Source organism: Haliotis asinina, chromosome 8 (genome assembly GCF_037392515.1).
Source record: "Haliotis asinina isolate JCU_RB_2024 chromosome 8, JCU_Hal_asi_v2, whole genome shotgun sequence".
NCBI classification, from domain to species: Eukaryota; Metazoa; Mollusca; class Gastropoda; order Lepetellida; family Haliotidae; genus Haliotis; species Haliotis asinina.
Genome location: NC_090287.1, coordinates 23,181,356 through 23,198,070, shown reverse-complemented (window position 1 = coordinate 23,198,070; position 16,715 = coordinate 23,181,356). Strand labels below are relative to the sequence as shown.

The 16,715-nt window shown below is 41.4% G+C and overlaps 1 protein-coding gene across 1 annotated transcript; it reads right to left on the bottom strand.

The window, feature by feature from the left end:
- Nucleotides 1-1,487: 1,487 nt before the first annotated feature.
- LOC137293944 (phospholipase B1, membrane-associated-like) lies at nt 1,488-14,190 on the bottom strand. Its single transcript, XM_067824829.1, has 13 exons — nt 14,046-14,190; nt 10,405-10,517; nt 10,177-10,240; nt 8,476-8,534; nt 7,999-8,066; nt 7,383-7,426; nt 6,855-6,963; nt 6,325-6,457; nt 5,452-5,609; nt 4,675-4,855; nt 4,212-4,307; nt 3,540-3,605; nt 1,488-2,790 (listed from the first exon to the last, which is right to left on the bottom strand). The coding sequence occupies exons 1-13, from the start codon at nt 14,128-14,130 to the stop codon at nt 2,743-2,745; spliced, it is 1,224 nt and encodes a 407-aa protein (XP_067680930.1). The 5' UTR covers nt 14,131-14,190; the 3' UTR covers nt 1,488-2,742.
- Between the last annotated feature and the right edge of the window lie 2,525 nt (nt 14,191-16,715).

Genomic DNA, 16,715 nt, shown 5'->3' with positions numbered 1-16,715 from the left:
TGACCTTAATATCCAAGCAATCATTTCCCTGACAAATAAATAAATTCATCACCATCATCACTCGTGGCTATATACAACAGCAGTGTATTGTGGATTCTATCGAGTAGGTTTCAGAGGTTCGTCGCCACCTTCGTGATCTCTTGTGGGTGGCTGGCGTATCCATTGCCTCTTACAAAACGCTCTAACACAACAGACGTCCTGGACGGGCATGGGTGACCCTGACAGGATCCCAGTTTAATGCGGTTGCTAATACTTGATATTCTGGGCAGGTCTGCAGATTGGTGAGCTCATCACATGCTTTTTATCAATGTCCAATCTTGACGCGCAGCGACAATCTAAATCCAGTTTGCTGAGTGCTGAAATAGAGTTACATCCGGTCAGTAGCGTAACGCCGACTATCTGCACTGTACACCGACTAGCATTAGTGTTACACCGAGTACCATGACAGTGCTACACCGACTATCAGTAGTGTTATATGAGAATCCATATTCTTCCATGGCAACTATCAGTAGTGCCATGCCGAGTGTCAGTATAGCGTCATGGCGATTATCAACAGTGCTATGTTATATGTCTGTATTCAGACTATCAGTAGTATTACACCATTATTATTATCATTGTAATGTATAACATTGCTATCAGTAGTGCCATACTGAGTATCAGTATAGCGTCATGTCGACTTTCAGTAGTGCTACGATATCCGTATCCACTATGTGTGTCATAATTAATTACCATCGTTTCTTTTTCCCTTCAGTGTATAATAGAAATGCTGAACCTTCTGAAGATGGTAGTGACAGGTACCATCGTTTCTTTTTCTCTTCAGTGTATATTGAAATGTAGAACCTTTCAAGATGGTAGTGGCAGCGAGCATCGTTTCTTTTTCCCTTCAGTATATAATTAAAACGTAGAACCTTTCAAGGTGGTTGTGGCAGCTACCATCGTTTCATTTTCCATTCAGTATATAATCAAAGTGCAGAAACTTTTGAACATGGCAGTGCCAGCTAGCATAGTTTCTTATTCCCGCCAGGATATAATAAAACAGCAGAACCTTCCAAGATGGTACTGGGAGCTACCATCCTTTTCTTTTTCCCTTCAGTATATAATCGAAACTCAGAACATTTTATTGATGATAGTGGCAGCTACCATAATTTCTTTTCCCCTTCAATATGTAATTAAAATGCAGAACGTTTCAAAATGGTAGTGGCAAAACTATGTCATTCTGCCTCTACACAACATGGCATCTAAATGATATATTTCTTTTGTATGTGAATTATATGCGGATTAGGCATTGACTGATTAATTAATCGATCAACTGATTGATTAGTTGACACCAAGAACCAGTAACATTCATGCACCATTATCACAGACTGAAATGGCGATATAAACTAACAGACCCGTATTTGTAGGTTTGCTACATTGAGATTGGAAACCTATATAAACCAACCAAATTCATAAAACCGGATATTCTACAAACGAATGAAGCGATGATCTTACATAAATAATTTAATAACCATTTTCAAAATAAATTATAGTTACAAACATGTCTAATTTACAAATAAAATAACAAAGGTCATTTAGCATTCCTTAGACTAGAATGGTAATCGGACAGGAGACGTCCTATTCATTGTCAGTTGCGCATACCACATGCAGTTCACCACGAGCAAACCAAGAATCTGCACATGGTGTGAGAGGTAGATTCCATAACACTCGAAGGATGATCAATACAATATCGAGAATGTTTCTTATAATTGTGATCGTTCAACTATGCTAAGAAGTAAGTAAATGCAACATGTTTTCATAAAGACATAGTAAACACATGCATCATGTTTTAATTGTTTACAAGTTAACACGTGCAACATATTTTCATTGCTTACACGTAAAAACGTGCAACGTTTTCATAACGACAAAGAAAACTTGTAAACATTATGTTTTCATTGTTTACAAGTTAACACGTGCAACACATTTTCATTGCTTACACGGAAAAACGTGCAACGTTTTCATAACGACAAACTAAACACATGCATCACGTTTTCATTGTTTACAAGTTAACACGTGCAACACATTTTCATTGCTTACACGGAAAAACGTGCAACGTTTTCATAACGACAAACTAAACACATGCATCACGTTTTCATTGTTTACAAGTTAACACGTGCACCATGTTCTCGTGGCTTACAAATAAACATGTGGAACATGCTTTCGAGTCTACCAAGTAAATATGTGCAACATGTTTTCGAGTCTAACAAGTAAACATGTGCAACATGTTTCACGCTTCTTGCTGTGGATATACAACAAATTCATACGATGGACGTTAGCTCTGAGTCACTTCAGTTATTGCATTGGAATAGGTAAAGGCATGATTTACAGGGATCATTTCGGTTGACAGTATTTGAGTAATGCTGGATAATAATTGAAAGACTTGTACGTTTTGTTACGTTTTTCGTTGCTGACGCTGTGGTGAAGATGTTTAGTCAGCCGTCCACACTCGCCCCTTTCCGGAAAGAGCGACGTGTCCCGGAATGGCACGAGTGAACGTTTGATGTGGGTCACACGTGGGTGTTGTTAGGGAGGTATATTGCAAATCAAGAGAACATTCGCTGTGCTTGGTTGTGCTCATATCAGACGTTTTGTGGAAGGGCACGACCTGAACATGGGTTGTAAGGAATGATTGTACATGATTAGTAAATCTGTTTTCTGTGCTGTAAAACCGGATCCAGGGAGATGGGTGGGTGGGTGTGCAGACCCTCACCTTCTGTCGTGGCTGTTTTTGTTTGTGAACAAGTAGGGGTTGTCCTGAAATAGTACCATAACACATTGACGAGACAACTTACTTTATAAACGCTAGTGGTCATGTATTTATTCACAGCGCCTTAAAGGCCCCGCAGGGAACAAAATGCTCTATCATCGTTGGTTCAAATCCAGCCCAAATTATGTTCCTGGGTTTGCTGTTTGCACCGGAGTGGTGAATGTGTAGCACCTGGGATACTTCGGGCTTTGCAAAACTTGCAAAACTGACCAAAGACGTGTTAAGCGCACTCACTGGAATATATAGCAAATATCAGTGTTCCCTCTAAACATCTGCGTGTCAGTTCCTGAAGAGCCAAAGTGTACTTGGTCGCAGTCGTTTAGTACTGTAGTACATAAACATAACTGGACTGCAAAACACTCCTTGTGCAATGCGGTTACGTCCAGGACAGGATCAGCTAAGTTTTGTTTCTTTGTTTAACGCTGCACTCAACAATGTTCCAGCTATATGGCAGTGGTATGTAAATAATCGAGTCTGGAGCAGACAATCCTGTGATGAACGTCATGGGCATCGATCAACTACATTTGGATACGATAATCATCACAGGGCTCTTGTAAAGGGTTCGACCACAAGACTCTCCTGAAGTATGAATTTACAACAGTACAGTAACCTATGAATTTGGTCGCACCTATGAGGCAAACGATTACGTGCCGTCTTTCCCTCTCCGACTTCAGAAAGAAATGTTGTGATTTACACAATTCACTCACAACACACTCAGAGTGTGACAGCTACCTACCGGAGTAGGACAGTTGGGCGACTGACCGGGCGACCAGCTCCTTCTTTTCTCGCCGACTGGTTCGAGCTTAAAACGAAAAAGGAGCGATTATCGGCTTATAGTCACCGTAGATGCCAGAACTAAGCCATTCATAGTCCTAGACCATATTATTTTTATTTCCACCCGTTCTAGCCACCGTAATGCTATAGTCTTCAATGAAGGAAGTCTAGATTCCCTCCAGGTTCCTTATTTCCCATTTTCCCAATTTAGTTAAAATTATGTCTTTAAAAAATCTGTGTTTTCAGAGACCAACGTTAATCTAGCAGAATACTTGCAAGGTTAAATACACATTTACAAATGGCTGCCACTGAAACAACAGCAAATGTGAATGGATTCGTAAAGGAGTTTCTGTTACATGTAGGATTTTGTTTGTCGTTCACGCCTCTATCAGCAACATTCCAGGTATATTACGGAGGTCGGTAAATTGCTGAGTCTGCACAAGACAGTCAAGTGATCAGTATCATGAGCACTGATCGACGCAACTGGGATACGATGACCCGTGTCAAGCACACCAGCAAACGTGACCACCCGATCAAGTTAGTTGCCTATTACGACAAACATGAGTTGCTGAAGATCAGTTTTAACCCGGATCTTCACGGGTGATACGTGTGGGGAAGTCATGTGGTAGAATACCATGTTATTCCACAAAGCGATGGCGGCAGCGGCGTGAGCGCGTCTACTGAAGTGGAAACAGTCCGGGGAAAAGAAGGTGAGATCAGGCTTGCCGTCCTGAAAACATTGAATAGCAACATTCTTGCAACTAGCATCAACAGTAAACAAAACTTGGGTACAGGAAGAGCTGCAAAAACTAATCAGGCGGAAGGTGCACTCATCTCACATGAACAATTGTTGAGGTCTAGACAAAAACACTATTCACTAACGGGACCCCGCATCTATATCTACAGAGTTGCGTCCCTTAAATAAATGATTCACTTGTTGCAATATCAGATCTGATCTTTGTCTTTGTCTACAAATACCTGAGGATCATGAAAACTGTACTGCCAACTGAATAATCACAATGAAACTAACAGATGATTGTTTCTGGATATTGGATATTGTGAAGTGTATATTCGATTTAAAGATTCACAATGCGTACCTTTAAAGGTAGCATCGTGTCTCTGAAGAACGGCTGTATGACCACTGTAAAGTCGTCCCTGTCGTCGTATCGTCCACTGGCCACCAGCTTCTCCAGCTCGATGTCGTAGTCGTCCGTTGCCTGATGGAGTTGCTGTGACGCCTCTTCGCTGCCAGGGTAGGCACCACAACGGCATATAAATCTGAAGAAGGATAACAACATATTATCTTACAGGTGAGCTACTGGACAGTTTGGGATACTGACAACTTTGAAATCATGAATAAAGGTGTATTTATTCATTGACATACTAATAAAATACCAGTCATAAAAATACCGATAGCCCTAACTTATTTTGACCAGTATACATGAACAACTTCTGTATGACAGTGAGAGCGATGGTTCGGTGTAGCTTCTGTTATCAAGCAAGACATATAAACCTTGAATACCGGAAAACTACTTTGAACTAAAACCAGGCACGTAGGATATAATAAATGTGTGAATGTGTCCTCTGTTCTCTGCGGTAGATTATTAATTAACAACAAACTGGGAATTGCATACTTTGTGTAAGTAATGATAATTCTATACAGACCCACCAATTATGCAACTGTGTCTAGTACTGACGCAATTTCTTCACATTAAAAAATTACATTTTATGCTAATCGTTTATGGGCGGTAGATTCCAGGATGGTTTTCCACAAGCAGCTACTCGTGTCATTCCGGCAAGCCGGATGGCGTTCTTGCAGGTCACGGAAAGAGGCGAGTAGTTACGAATGGGCTTTCTAATGTCAATTATCTTACAGGTGAGCTACTGAACAGACAAGGCCAATGTTGAGTTTCTTCATCTCGTCCACGTGGTTCACCTCCATCAGGTTGACGAAGGCGCGGGGGATGTTGGAGTGGAGGATGTCAAGAGCATTCTGTACACGCTGGACGTAGTTGCTGGCGTTGTAGCGCCCCTGTGGAAAATAAACAACCCACTGTCTACTCATGTGGAAACTCGCGTCACGTTAATGTCAGAGGGTTTGGTTTGAAGGCTTCAGGAGATGATCCCGTGAAGCATAACGCCATCATTCCGTCCCACATCTGGGGTTCGTAGTTTTGGGTGTTCGTGGTTCAGGAATGCTTCTCTGCCTGCCTGCGTCAAGTCTCCGCTCAGGTTAAATCTCAGCGTTCGTTGTATCCCAACCACTCCACGTCAAGTAACCTTATTTCCCTTGACGTATATCCCAGAGTTCGTTGATCCTAACAATTCCACGTCAACTTACCGTATTTTCTCTAGCTAAATCCCAGCCATTCAAGTACTAGGAAGTTTATTGGTTGGAGTGTCAACATAAACGTTGTCGAAAGGTGATGTGTTCATCTAGTCGAGATTCCGGGTCTACAATGAACTAACGGGCAAAAGAAACGATACCAACATTTAATTTAATAATTTGGACTTCATTCCTTTCCTTATACTGTGACTCAGAGGGCGTGTTATTGTTGCTACACAAATGAAATTCACTGCCCTTTTTTACAGTGGTATTTTTTGTAATACGAGTTTAAGTATGGCTTGCTGAGAACCTATGGCATACGGACCTCTAGGATCTACATATATTGCTGATTGCGGCCTACAACCTCACTCACTCTCTCATTCACTCTCTTAATGTGTGAATAGCCCGGAATTATGCTCACCTTATCATCACAGAAGTCGCACAGATCATTGCCGCCGATGAAGATGGTGATGAGCTTCCAGTCGTTCTTGAAGTCGACCCCTGGTTCTGACTTCAGTCGTTCTACTAGAGACTGTGCTTGTTCCACCATATCCCTTTGTATACAGGTATACGTGAATAAACACAGTCCAGACAAAAGCTTTACTTGATCATTGACAACTGTCGACTATAATTCTATTTTTTCGGTGCTTAAGGGAAAAAAATATTCTTGACTGCATGTTGACTGTTAAAATAAGTATCATAAGTCCATCATGTGTTCAACCATCCGCTAATATATTACTTAAATTTGGATAAAACATATGTACGAGCCTTTTATTTTATCAAATTTTCGACTTTTTTAATGACACTTAACAAAATGTTCAGGGAAAAAATCATTTTTTTAAACTTGGATTATCATTTCACAGTCGCAACTACCTCACCTCTCATGACCATTTTCGCTCTCTCGCGCACACGCACACGCACACGCACACGCACACGCACATACTCTCTTACTCTGATTTGGCTCCTGGTACAGCTACGTCGAGGTGAGCGTTTCTGCTCCTCGCTGTACCGCTCTTCACGGAGAACCCTTTCACGTTGGGGTTGAACTTTCTCACAATATCTGAAGAACACGTTTATATATGAGTGGCAGTAGACATACCTCCAGTTGTTGTAAATTCAACAGGGGCGGTGGGGTAGCCTAGTGGTTCGCTCGTCACGCCGAAGACCCGGGTTCGACTCCCCACATGGGTACAATGTGTGAGGCCCATTTTCTGGTGTCCCCAGCCTTGATATCACTGGAATATTGCTAAAAGCGGCGTAAAACCAAACTCACTCACTCTAAATTCAATAGCACGGTAAATTCTCCAGTATAGTACAACACTGAGCACCGTTAAATACTGTATCATGTCAGCAGCTGCCGTACAACACAGGAGATTGTCTGTTATTGTTCGACACACGATGTATCCCAAGCAACTAGAACTATAATATATAGGAAATCTTAAAGCGCTGTTGTATGAGAGAAAGGTGATGAGGTCGTACTTGGAATAGTGGGTTGGTAGTTGTAGTCGCCATCGCCGCCGATGCTGCAACAAAACACCAACATGTTATTGCATATAATTACTCACTACATCTACTATATCAACTTTGCCAGTATGTGACAGGTTGTGTAGTACAAGAGAACAGACACAACTACTTAAACAAGGATTGACCTATAACAATGGCCACTTCTTGTTGAATTAGTTACTATTGACAAAGTTTGTATTCAATAAAATTGCGAAATGTGTCGAACTATCACTGGGACGTTAAATGTAAAGTAATAGTAACTCAACAGATAATCCAACACGATCTATTTTCCAGTCAACTGATTTTTTGCGATGACTGTTAGCTTCGGAGTTACAATCGATTTTGTTTGTTTATGCATTTCAGGAACCGAACAAGGGGAAGACAATGGTTGACTGAATATGGTTTTATGCCGTTGTAGCAATATCACGGCGGGGGACATCAGAAATGAGCTTCACCATTGTAACTATGTGGGGGATCGAAACGGGTGTTCAGCGCGACGAGCTGACGCTTTAACCACTAGGCTACCCCACTGTCATTGGGGAAACACAAACTGCACCGAGAAAAAGCATGTATGTTAGTGAAAGTTTCCAACCTCCAAGACAGTCCCCGGTCCTGCCATAGCAGTCCAATAATGGTGCAGGCTGTAATTCCCGTCCCTGCCTGCAACACATAATACGGCGTGTGACTGGAAATATATGACGAGACACAAAACGGACATACCGGTCTTATTCAACAGTTATTTGTCTAATACTGTTCTTGCTTCTTGTTATTTTGTTTTTTATCCTCGCAGCCAGTAATATTCCAGTTATGTAGCGGCGGTCAGTAAATACCCGAGTCTGGATTAGACAATCTAGTGATCAACAAGAGCATCGATCTATGCTGTTGGGATACGATTGACATGATTCAACCAGGTCATCGAGTCTGACCACCTGATCCCGTTAGTTGCCTCTTCCGACAAGCATGGGTTACTGAGGACCAACTCTAAACCATACCTTCACGGGTCCATTCTTACTATATCTCCTACAGGTAGTATGGTGTCCAAGAATATATGACCGGCATGTTCACATACCGTGATGGAGTCTCCCATAGCCGCGACCACTTGGACATCAGCTGGAGTCAGTCTGTGAACTGATACAATACCAGTACATAATGAAACAGAATTTATACACAAACAAGCATGAAATGATTGTATTTTGGAAATTCCAATATTTAATGCAATTTTATCCCATTATACAAATATTAACATTATACAGTGTTCCCAGAAATTATTGAGAAAATCTTTGGGTTTTTTTTCTAATGATGCTAAGATTGGAAAAAGGGCTTTCACTATGCACTAAGCATACTAAATAAGGGAGACAACTCTTGAGGGCTTAGAAGGCAGCTCATTACGTCAAGAGTTATCTCCCTTGTTTGAGCAGACGGCTTCCTGTGATGACATGGCAGAATTTACAGCAAGAGAGAAAAGAAAGCTCATTCTAGATGATTTTGAAAGGGGTGAGGCTAAAGTGTTAGCTTGTAGACATGGTATTCCTCTGTCTACAGTATACAGAACTTTGAAGAATATTCAAACAGGAACCGGGATAGAGCACAAAGCAGGGGCAGGTCGGCCTAGGAAATTCAGTGTTGTGGATCGCCGAAGACTTGGGCAGATTGTGAGTAGGGGCAAACTGAAAAGTGTTGATTAGCAGAGGAAGTCCTCAGGTATGCAATGAAACAGTTAGGCAGGAATTACAGAGACTTAATTGGGTGAAAAAACGTGGAATTCCCTCGCCGTTGATGAAAGATGCACAAAAGGAAAACCGTTTAAACTGGTGTCGGGCTCATGAAAATCAAGATTGGGATAATGTTTTCTTTTCGGATGAAAGTTCTGTTTGGCTTTTCCCTAATAGTGTGAAAATTTGGACCAAAGATACTGTCAAGCCTATCTACCAGCGACCAAAACATAGCCCGAAATTTCACATGTGGGGTGGCATATCGGCTCGCGGAGTGACGCCATTGTGTGTTTTCACGGGAAACTTGACAAAAGAAAGATACGTTGACATTCTAAATGGTCACCTTCTTCCGACAGCACAAACATTGTATGAAGATGATTGGATTTTCCAGCATGATAATGACCCAAAACACACTGCGCGCTACACAAAACAGTGGTTGTCGGGCGAAAATGTTCAAGTTTTAGACTGGCCCAGTTACAGCCCAGACCTAAACCCAATTGAGAATGTGTGGGGAGTCATGAAGGACAGAATAAACCAAAAGGGACTGAGAAATATTGAAGATATGAAGGCCGAGGTGGTCCAATATTGGGATACCCTGTCACACGATTACCTACAAACTTTGATGGGTAGTCATACTAGTGTGCCTAGGCGTATTCAGGCATGCATTGCTGAGCGAGGATGTCTAACAAAGTACTAAAACAAGACTGAGACTGTAAAAGGATGATGTTTTAACATGTTTATGTAAGTAAAACGCCAGAAGTTAATAAACGTAATGAGTTACATGACGCAACATGATTCTCAATAATTTCTGGGAATACTATATATTAATATATCAGTGTACTATATAACTTATACGGAACTTTAATTTGCATTATGAGGCCATTCTTTGTGATTGTTGTGAAAATATGGAATATTAGTTCTGTTAATATATCGAAAGCACATTCTATATAAGCATTTTTCATGTATATTAATATTGGCTGAATTCAGAAGACGGACCTGTACGATTAGTTCATTGTTATACCTTACCTGGAGTTGTGGGATTTTGCTACCTTTCTTACCTGAAGTGGGTATGGTGTCTGACCCCGGGGTGGGTGTACATGGAAACGCAGGTGTTCCATAATCCTGCGAATTATTAACAGTTGATTACATTCAAGTTTATATTTGATAACACAAATTAACTATAACTATATAAAATAACACCATATATTAAACGAAAAGTCTCTAAAAACTTTTAATCCTTAATGTGCCGAGATGAATCTACCTCCGGTATGTTTAGGTAGAGTTACCTGAGTGTCATCCTTGAAGAGATGCAGGTGTTTTCTGAAGTCTTTTTGTACGGTGACGTTGTTTGCTGCCTTGGAGAGCCACGCCCTGTAGTCGTCATAGCTCCCTTGACACGCTGCAAAAATCAACAATCTAAATAAACCTACTAACAGAGACTCAGTACAGGAGTGTAACGAATAATATTGTGACAAGGTGTACTTAGACTTCAAAAATCAACATCTTCACAACGTGGTCAGGTTTCCTGTCTTCCAAGCCCTGTAGGCCAGGGTTAGTATAGCTTTCTGTACCCATACTTGTCATAACAGCTGACTAACGGGATCAGGTTGTTAGTCTCACTGACTTGGTTGGCACATGCCACATGGACTGTCTGCTCCAGACTTGATTATTTACAAACCGTCGTAACGTATATTCTTCCCATAAACTTTAGCCTCACTGGTGGAAATATAGCCACTTACTTCAGGCAACTGTCCTCAACTAAATTTTGCAAAATATTTCATACTGTTTAAAGGTACTGTTTACACATGAACTGGTGTATTGAAAAACATGTTCAAAACGTTGAAAGGGTTTTTGTAATGAGTTCAGTAAATGATAAAAAAAAACAGTGAAAAATTCAACCAAACTTTACACCCAAACTTTGCTGTTGGCACCATGCTTTTCAGCATAATGATGCAGTTCAGGTGCAGCATAAGGTTTGCAGTTGGATCCCTCAGGTTAGCGGGGAAATCAGTCTTCGATGCAGTGAGTGTTTTAGAAGTACCGTATTTCCCCCTCATATGTCTATTAGTTTCACGCTAGTTTTCGTCTTGGCGCCTGTTTCATGCTGACACTCTTTGAACACCAGACCTCAGACTCAACAATCATACACTGGATACGTTTGCAGGAATCAGTCAATTACAATCATTAACATGTCGCGGTGCAGAACAGGAAACTGTTACCTTGGGTATACCGGTGTATTTCGAGTGTCGCTTGTATTTTGGAGGCGTAGCGTAATACTTGGCGTCAGTTAGATAAGGTGTTTGCAATAGCAGAAATGCGGCATATATGTCCCAACTTATGACATAACGACTTAAGATGTGGTCCTGGGGGGCCCCCCTCACACCTAATGAAAAAAAAGCCTAGACATTCCCCGGTCAACCCCTTTCATAGACTGAGGGGATAAAGTGTCTTCGTCATGATAGTGCGGAATTTAATATCAACCCTCCTTCTGTCTCAGCGGCGAACAAGCCCACCTGTGACCGTATTAATTCCAGTCTTGAGTCTGCGTCATTTGATTCACAATATAAACCTCACGTGTGTTTCTCACTATATCTTAGGTCATCTCTTGTTTTCCCAGAATAACCACATTTGAGGTTACTAAGACTGCTTCCCAGGTTTTACTTTTCTTAATTTTATATGAACATCAGCATTCAAATGATAGATGAGAATTTGAAAGCAACTGAAAAAACATCGTTCATGATTAATCTCAAAGTACGATGTTTTCACTGGCGAGATAGGAACCACAAGTCTCAAACTCGAAGGCAGGCGCTGTACCGCACGGCCACCCTTACGACGGAGGTAACTGGGTTAAATTAACTACTTATAGTTGCTGTCATTAAATTGATTTTACGCGCGCTTCAGTTATTGTTATGCAGTTTCATTAAATGATCATCTACATTGTAATTATCCAACGCTGACGGCATATATGTTAGAGAAAACTCTTCTCCTCGGTTGTGGTAGACAATGTAAAAACATCGGGGTCAGGAAATCCCTCGGTGCTCCGACTCGGGATTTCCCTCACCCTCCGGTTCTACATTGTCCTCCCATCGGGATTTCCCTCCCCATCTGGTTTTACATTGTCTACCAAAACCTCGGAGGCGTCTTTTCTCCTATACATAGAGTAGCGAATGTCAAGGTTCTTGTACGGTGATGGTGCAGAACGGTTATTTACAGTTTATTTAGCTGTGTATATATTTCCACCGAGTGTGTACAGCCTTTAAGTACATGGCCCGTGACCGTCCGGGTTAGGATATTGATCTTCAGTAATCCATGGTTGTAAGATGCGACTAACGGGGTGGGGTGGTCAGGTTCGGTGACTTGGTTGACAAATGCCATCGATTCCCAGTTGCGCAGGTCGATGCTCATGCTGTTGATCACTGGATTGTCTGATCCAGACTCCATTATATAGACCGTTGCCATAGAGATGGAATGTTGCTGAGTGTGGCGTAAAACTAAACTCACTCACTCTTTAAGAACGGTGGTTGTGCATAGTTCCCTGACGATATTACAGCTTATGATGTACAGTCTTGTGTGAGGTTGACCAGCGGTTGTGTACAGATTTTTGCCGAGGATGCATAGAGAGTGTACAATTTATGTTGTGTGACCTGTACAGCTGTGACCCCATAAATGCACCCCAGAACAGGTACACAATATTGCTCGGTTATCTGTCCTCGAGAGTCACACAAAGGCTACCCTATATTTTAGTCGGTTAGCTGGCCGAATATTAACAAGCAGGTCGTAATTAAAATACACAAAAAGCTCGAAAGTACGAGACAGGGGAAATCAATGCTTAGAATTGCGCAGATCAATGCTCATGCTGTTGATCACTGGCTTGCCTGATCCAGACTCAATTGTGTATAGACCGCCGCCTTACAGCTGGAATATTGCTGAATGTGGCGTAAAACTAAACTCACTCACTCACTTAAAGTACGGTAGCTGTGTATAGTTCCCTGACGATATTACAGCTTGTGATGTACTGTCTTGTGTGAGGTTGACCAGCGGTTGTGTACAGATTTCTGCCGAGGATGCATAAAGAGTGTACAATTTATGTTGTGTGACCTGTACAGCTGTGACCCCATAAATGCACCCCAGATCTATTTTTAAACAGGTACACAATATTGCTCGGTTATCTGTCCTCGAGAGTCACACAAAGGCTACCCTACATTTTAGTCGGTTAGCTGGCCGAATATTAACAAGCAGGTCGTAATTAAAATACACAAAAAGCTCGAAAGTACGAGACAGGGGAAATCAATGCTTAGAATTGCGCAGATCAATGCTCATGCTGTTGATCACTGGATTGCCTGATTCAGACTCCATTGTGTATAGACCGCAACCTTACAGCTGGAATATTGCTGAATGTGGCGTAAAACTAAACTCACTCACTCACTTAAAGTACGGTAGCTAGCTGTGTATAGTTCCCTGACGATATTACAGCTTGTGATGTACAGTCTTGTGTGAGGTTGACCAGCGGTTGTGTACAGATTTCAGCCGCGGACGTACAGAGAGTGTACAATTTATGTTGTGTGACCTAAGGTGTACACTGTACGACAGTAACCCCCATAAATGCACCCCAGTTGACAGGAACACCCGTCCAAAGATCGGATCTATTTATAACCAGGTACACGATATTACTCGGTCATGGTTATCTGTCCCACGTGACCCTCAAAGGCGACCCTAGATCTTTGTCGGTCAAATATTCACAAGCAGGTCATAATTAAAATACACAAACAACTCGAAAGTATTGGACAAAGGGAATCAATGAATTGAATTGGTCTTGCTCGACACTGCAGAATCATCGCGATGGGACACGTGACCCTCTGTCAACAAGTGCAGGGCGATTTTTTAAGAACTATAAAACAATAAGAACGACGTATTAGTCACTGTTTACCTGTTACAAGTCCGGCTGCGAGGAGAATGTGTGGCCATATCATCATCAGTCCGTTCTTCTCATCCACATGATATACCTCTCTCATGAGATACCAAATGCGGTCGTATTTACAAAACAAGACTACAGATCACATGACCCAGCTATCGGCATCATGTGATCTGTCAGAGGCATGCGATTCAATGCGGTGCTCTCAAGGGAGACGGTCAATGGTTTTGCAAGTGTTTCGTCACGCGTTGTTTTGAACGTGACTCAAGGAAACGAATATTTTATGTGTATAATTGGTACAATTAGAAAACCCATTCATCTTTCAAAGCAAAAAATGATGACTGGTAACAAGTGTGGTGTTCATTTCATAGCCCGATCTCACGCTCTATGCGATACAATATAGACTCGAACAGGTGTGAACATTGATGACAGTGTTACACTCAGTATTGATGTTGGTGTGTGTATAAATTGTACCTGTATATTGTTGTACTTGTAATATATATATATACTCAGTAGAACATTTCCTCTTTAATGTATTCTCTCGATAGGTTCAATATATAGGCTGTCGATGTAGTTCATACGCACGCATTAATATGACAAGACTGAATGTAGAAACTGGTTTCAGTAGCAAAATGGATACCTCGGTTTATCCAATCAGAATCATGATTGAGATTAATGATGCAATGAAAAATACGTTTACGTTTTGTAATTTCTTTTCCTGCACAGTCATGGACAGTGTACATGGGGAAAGTTATACAATAATCGTCTGCACGTAATCGAATCTGGACCAGACAGATGAACAACAGCATGAGCGTCGATCTAAACAACTATGATACGATGACATGTGTCAACAAAATCAGCAGGGTATAGAATTCCGAAGCTCTCTTACCGCTATGACAGTCGTAAGTGCCCTGGGCCCCGTTTCACAAAACTCTCGTAAGCCTAAGATCTCGTAACGTTTCTCGTAGCATTTGCACCTCCCATGTTACAGTATGCCAGGTACAAGAGCTACGAGAAAAGTTACGAGATCTTAGGCTTACGAGGGTTTTGTGAATCCGGTCCCAGGGCCTAGATTTTCGAAGGTTTCTTAGCTCTAAGATAGTCGTAAGTGCCACACGTTAACACTAACTTACGACTATCTGGCCTTTAGGTGCCTCTTACGACAAGCTTGGCTTGTTGAAGATCATTTCTAACCCTGATCTTCACGGATAAGGTTGCTAAAGGTTTAAGGGGATACAGCATCTCTTACAGAAGAAGTGAGCGCCGACAACTCATCAAATTTCCAGTTATATTACACTGACCTACGATAAATCGAGTCTGGGACAGACAAGCTATTGGCTGAAAGCGTGAGTAACGGTCTGTTTCACGATTTCTTGCTGTCTCAAAATCCAAAGAAAAAATGTTACAATCGCACTAGTGATGACACTTTCCGTATCTGCAAAGTTTCTTTGGTGTATTGTCGGGGGAATATTCTAATACTTAAAATATCACTGCGAAAAATGTTATAAATGCCTTGCACAAACTGACTATTTCCAGTTACACAACAGTTTGACCCGAAATCACACATCTGTACTAAATAATAACATCATGGCAGCTGCCACGGAGATAAAGACAAGTATTTGCTCGGGTATCTAATGATCGGCCAGCTGAAACTGTGTCAGTCTACTGCTACACGCGGCTTTACCTAACGCTGATCAGCTGATCATACTCAAGTAGGTTTAGTCGGTTATAATTATAGGATCTTGAGTGACAGCATGTGATATCGGCCATCATGCCTATGTATATAAACTGTGTCATGGTACGAGGGCAGAATGATTCTCTTGTCCTCGTCATTGTATTAGCACTTGTCTCACGGTTCCGGCACAGGGTATACTCAGCGAAAGAAATAAGGGAACACCTGTAAATGTTATGGTTATATATTGTAAGCTCCTTACGTGATATTAATGTTGTATTTATGTAATAAAATGGTTGACATGTCCATACACACGTCACCCCATGTGAAACAGGAGGTAGAAAGGTATCCGTTACCTCGGTGGTTTAACTTCCATTTTCACCGGACCGCCTCAGCGGTGTTGTGCTTAGAGCGTCCGCCGGAGAACTGAAGATCGCGGGTTCCATCTCCCGTCACGTCACACAAAAGGACGTCAGTATGTGGTACTTGTTCGTCCGTCTGGTCAAGTGCAAGCAGCCACGCATACACACGCATGCACTTTGTCATATACGCGAGATATTAATAGTTACGACATCAAGGCCTATTTCAACTCAACTTACCCATTCTAACTTACGCGTGGAAACACAAGTTAATGTGTACGACCAAGATCAAAGGGTCGGTAACACAATCGTGCTAATATGGTATATAATTACGAAATATTATCCATTTGTGAAAGGAGTTTAACAACCTGAAGTTATACAATCTATCGTTGAAAGAAATTATACACATATATAATTTTACAGCGGCGTAAATCATCAGTAAACAAATAACACATTGTTACTCGTTGGTTATGCGTTCAATACGGGTGTCAAAGATGTGCACGTTGTGTTTGTGAACATTTGCAATTGTTCTAGTAAAATTCAGTATTCGGGTCTATACTTTGCTTGTTTGTCGGTTGGATACAGAACATCATGTCAATATCGTGCGTAAATAATGGTTGGTTTGTTAATCATCTACATTTTCTTCTTCAACAT

Coding starts and splice junctions, on each gene's coding strand:
- LOC137293944 (XM_067824829.1), bottom strand. CDS start 14,130: ATGAGAGAGGTATATCATGTGGATGAGAAGAACGGACTGATGATGATA. Junction 4,856..5,451: donor GTCTGTTCAGTAGCTCACCT/GTAAGATAATTG, acceptor ATCCTTCTTCAG/ATTTATATGCCGTTGTGGTG. Junction 3,606..4,211: donor TCGCTTTGTGGAATAACATG/GTATTCTACCAC, acceptor TTTCGTTTTAAG/CTCGAACCAGTCGGCGAGAA.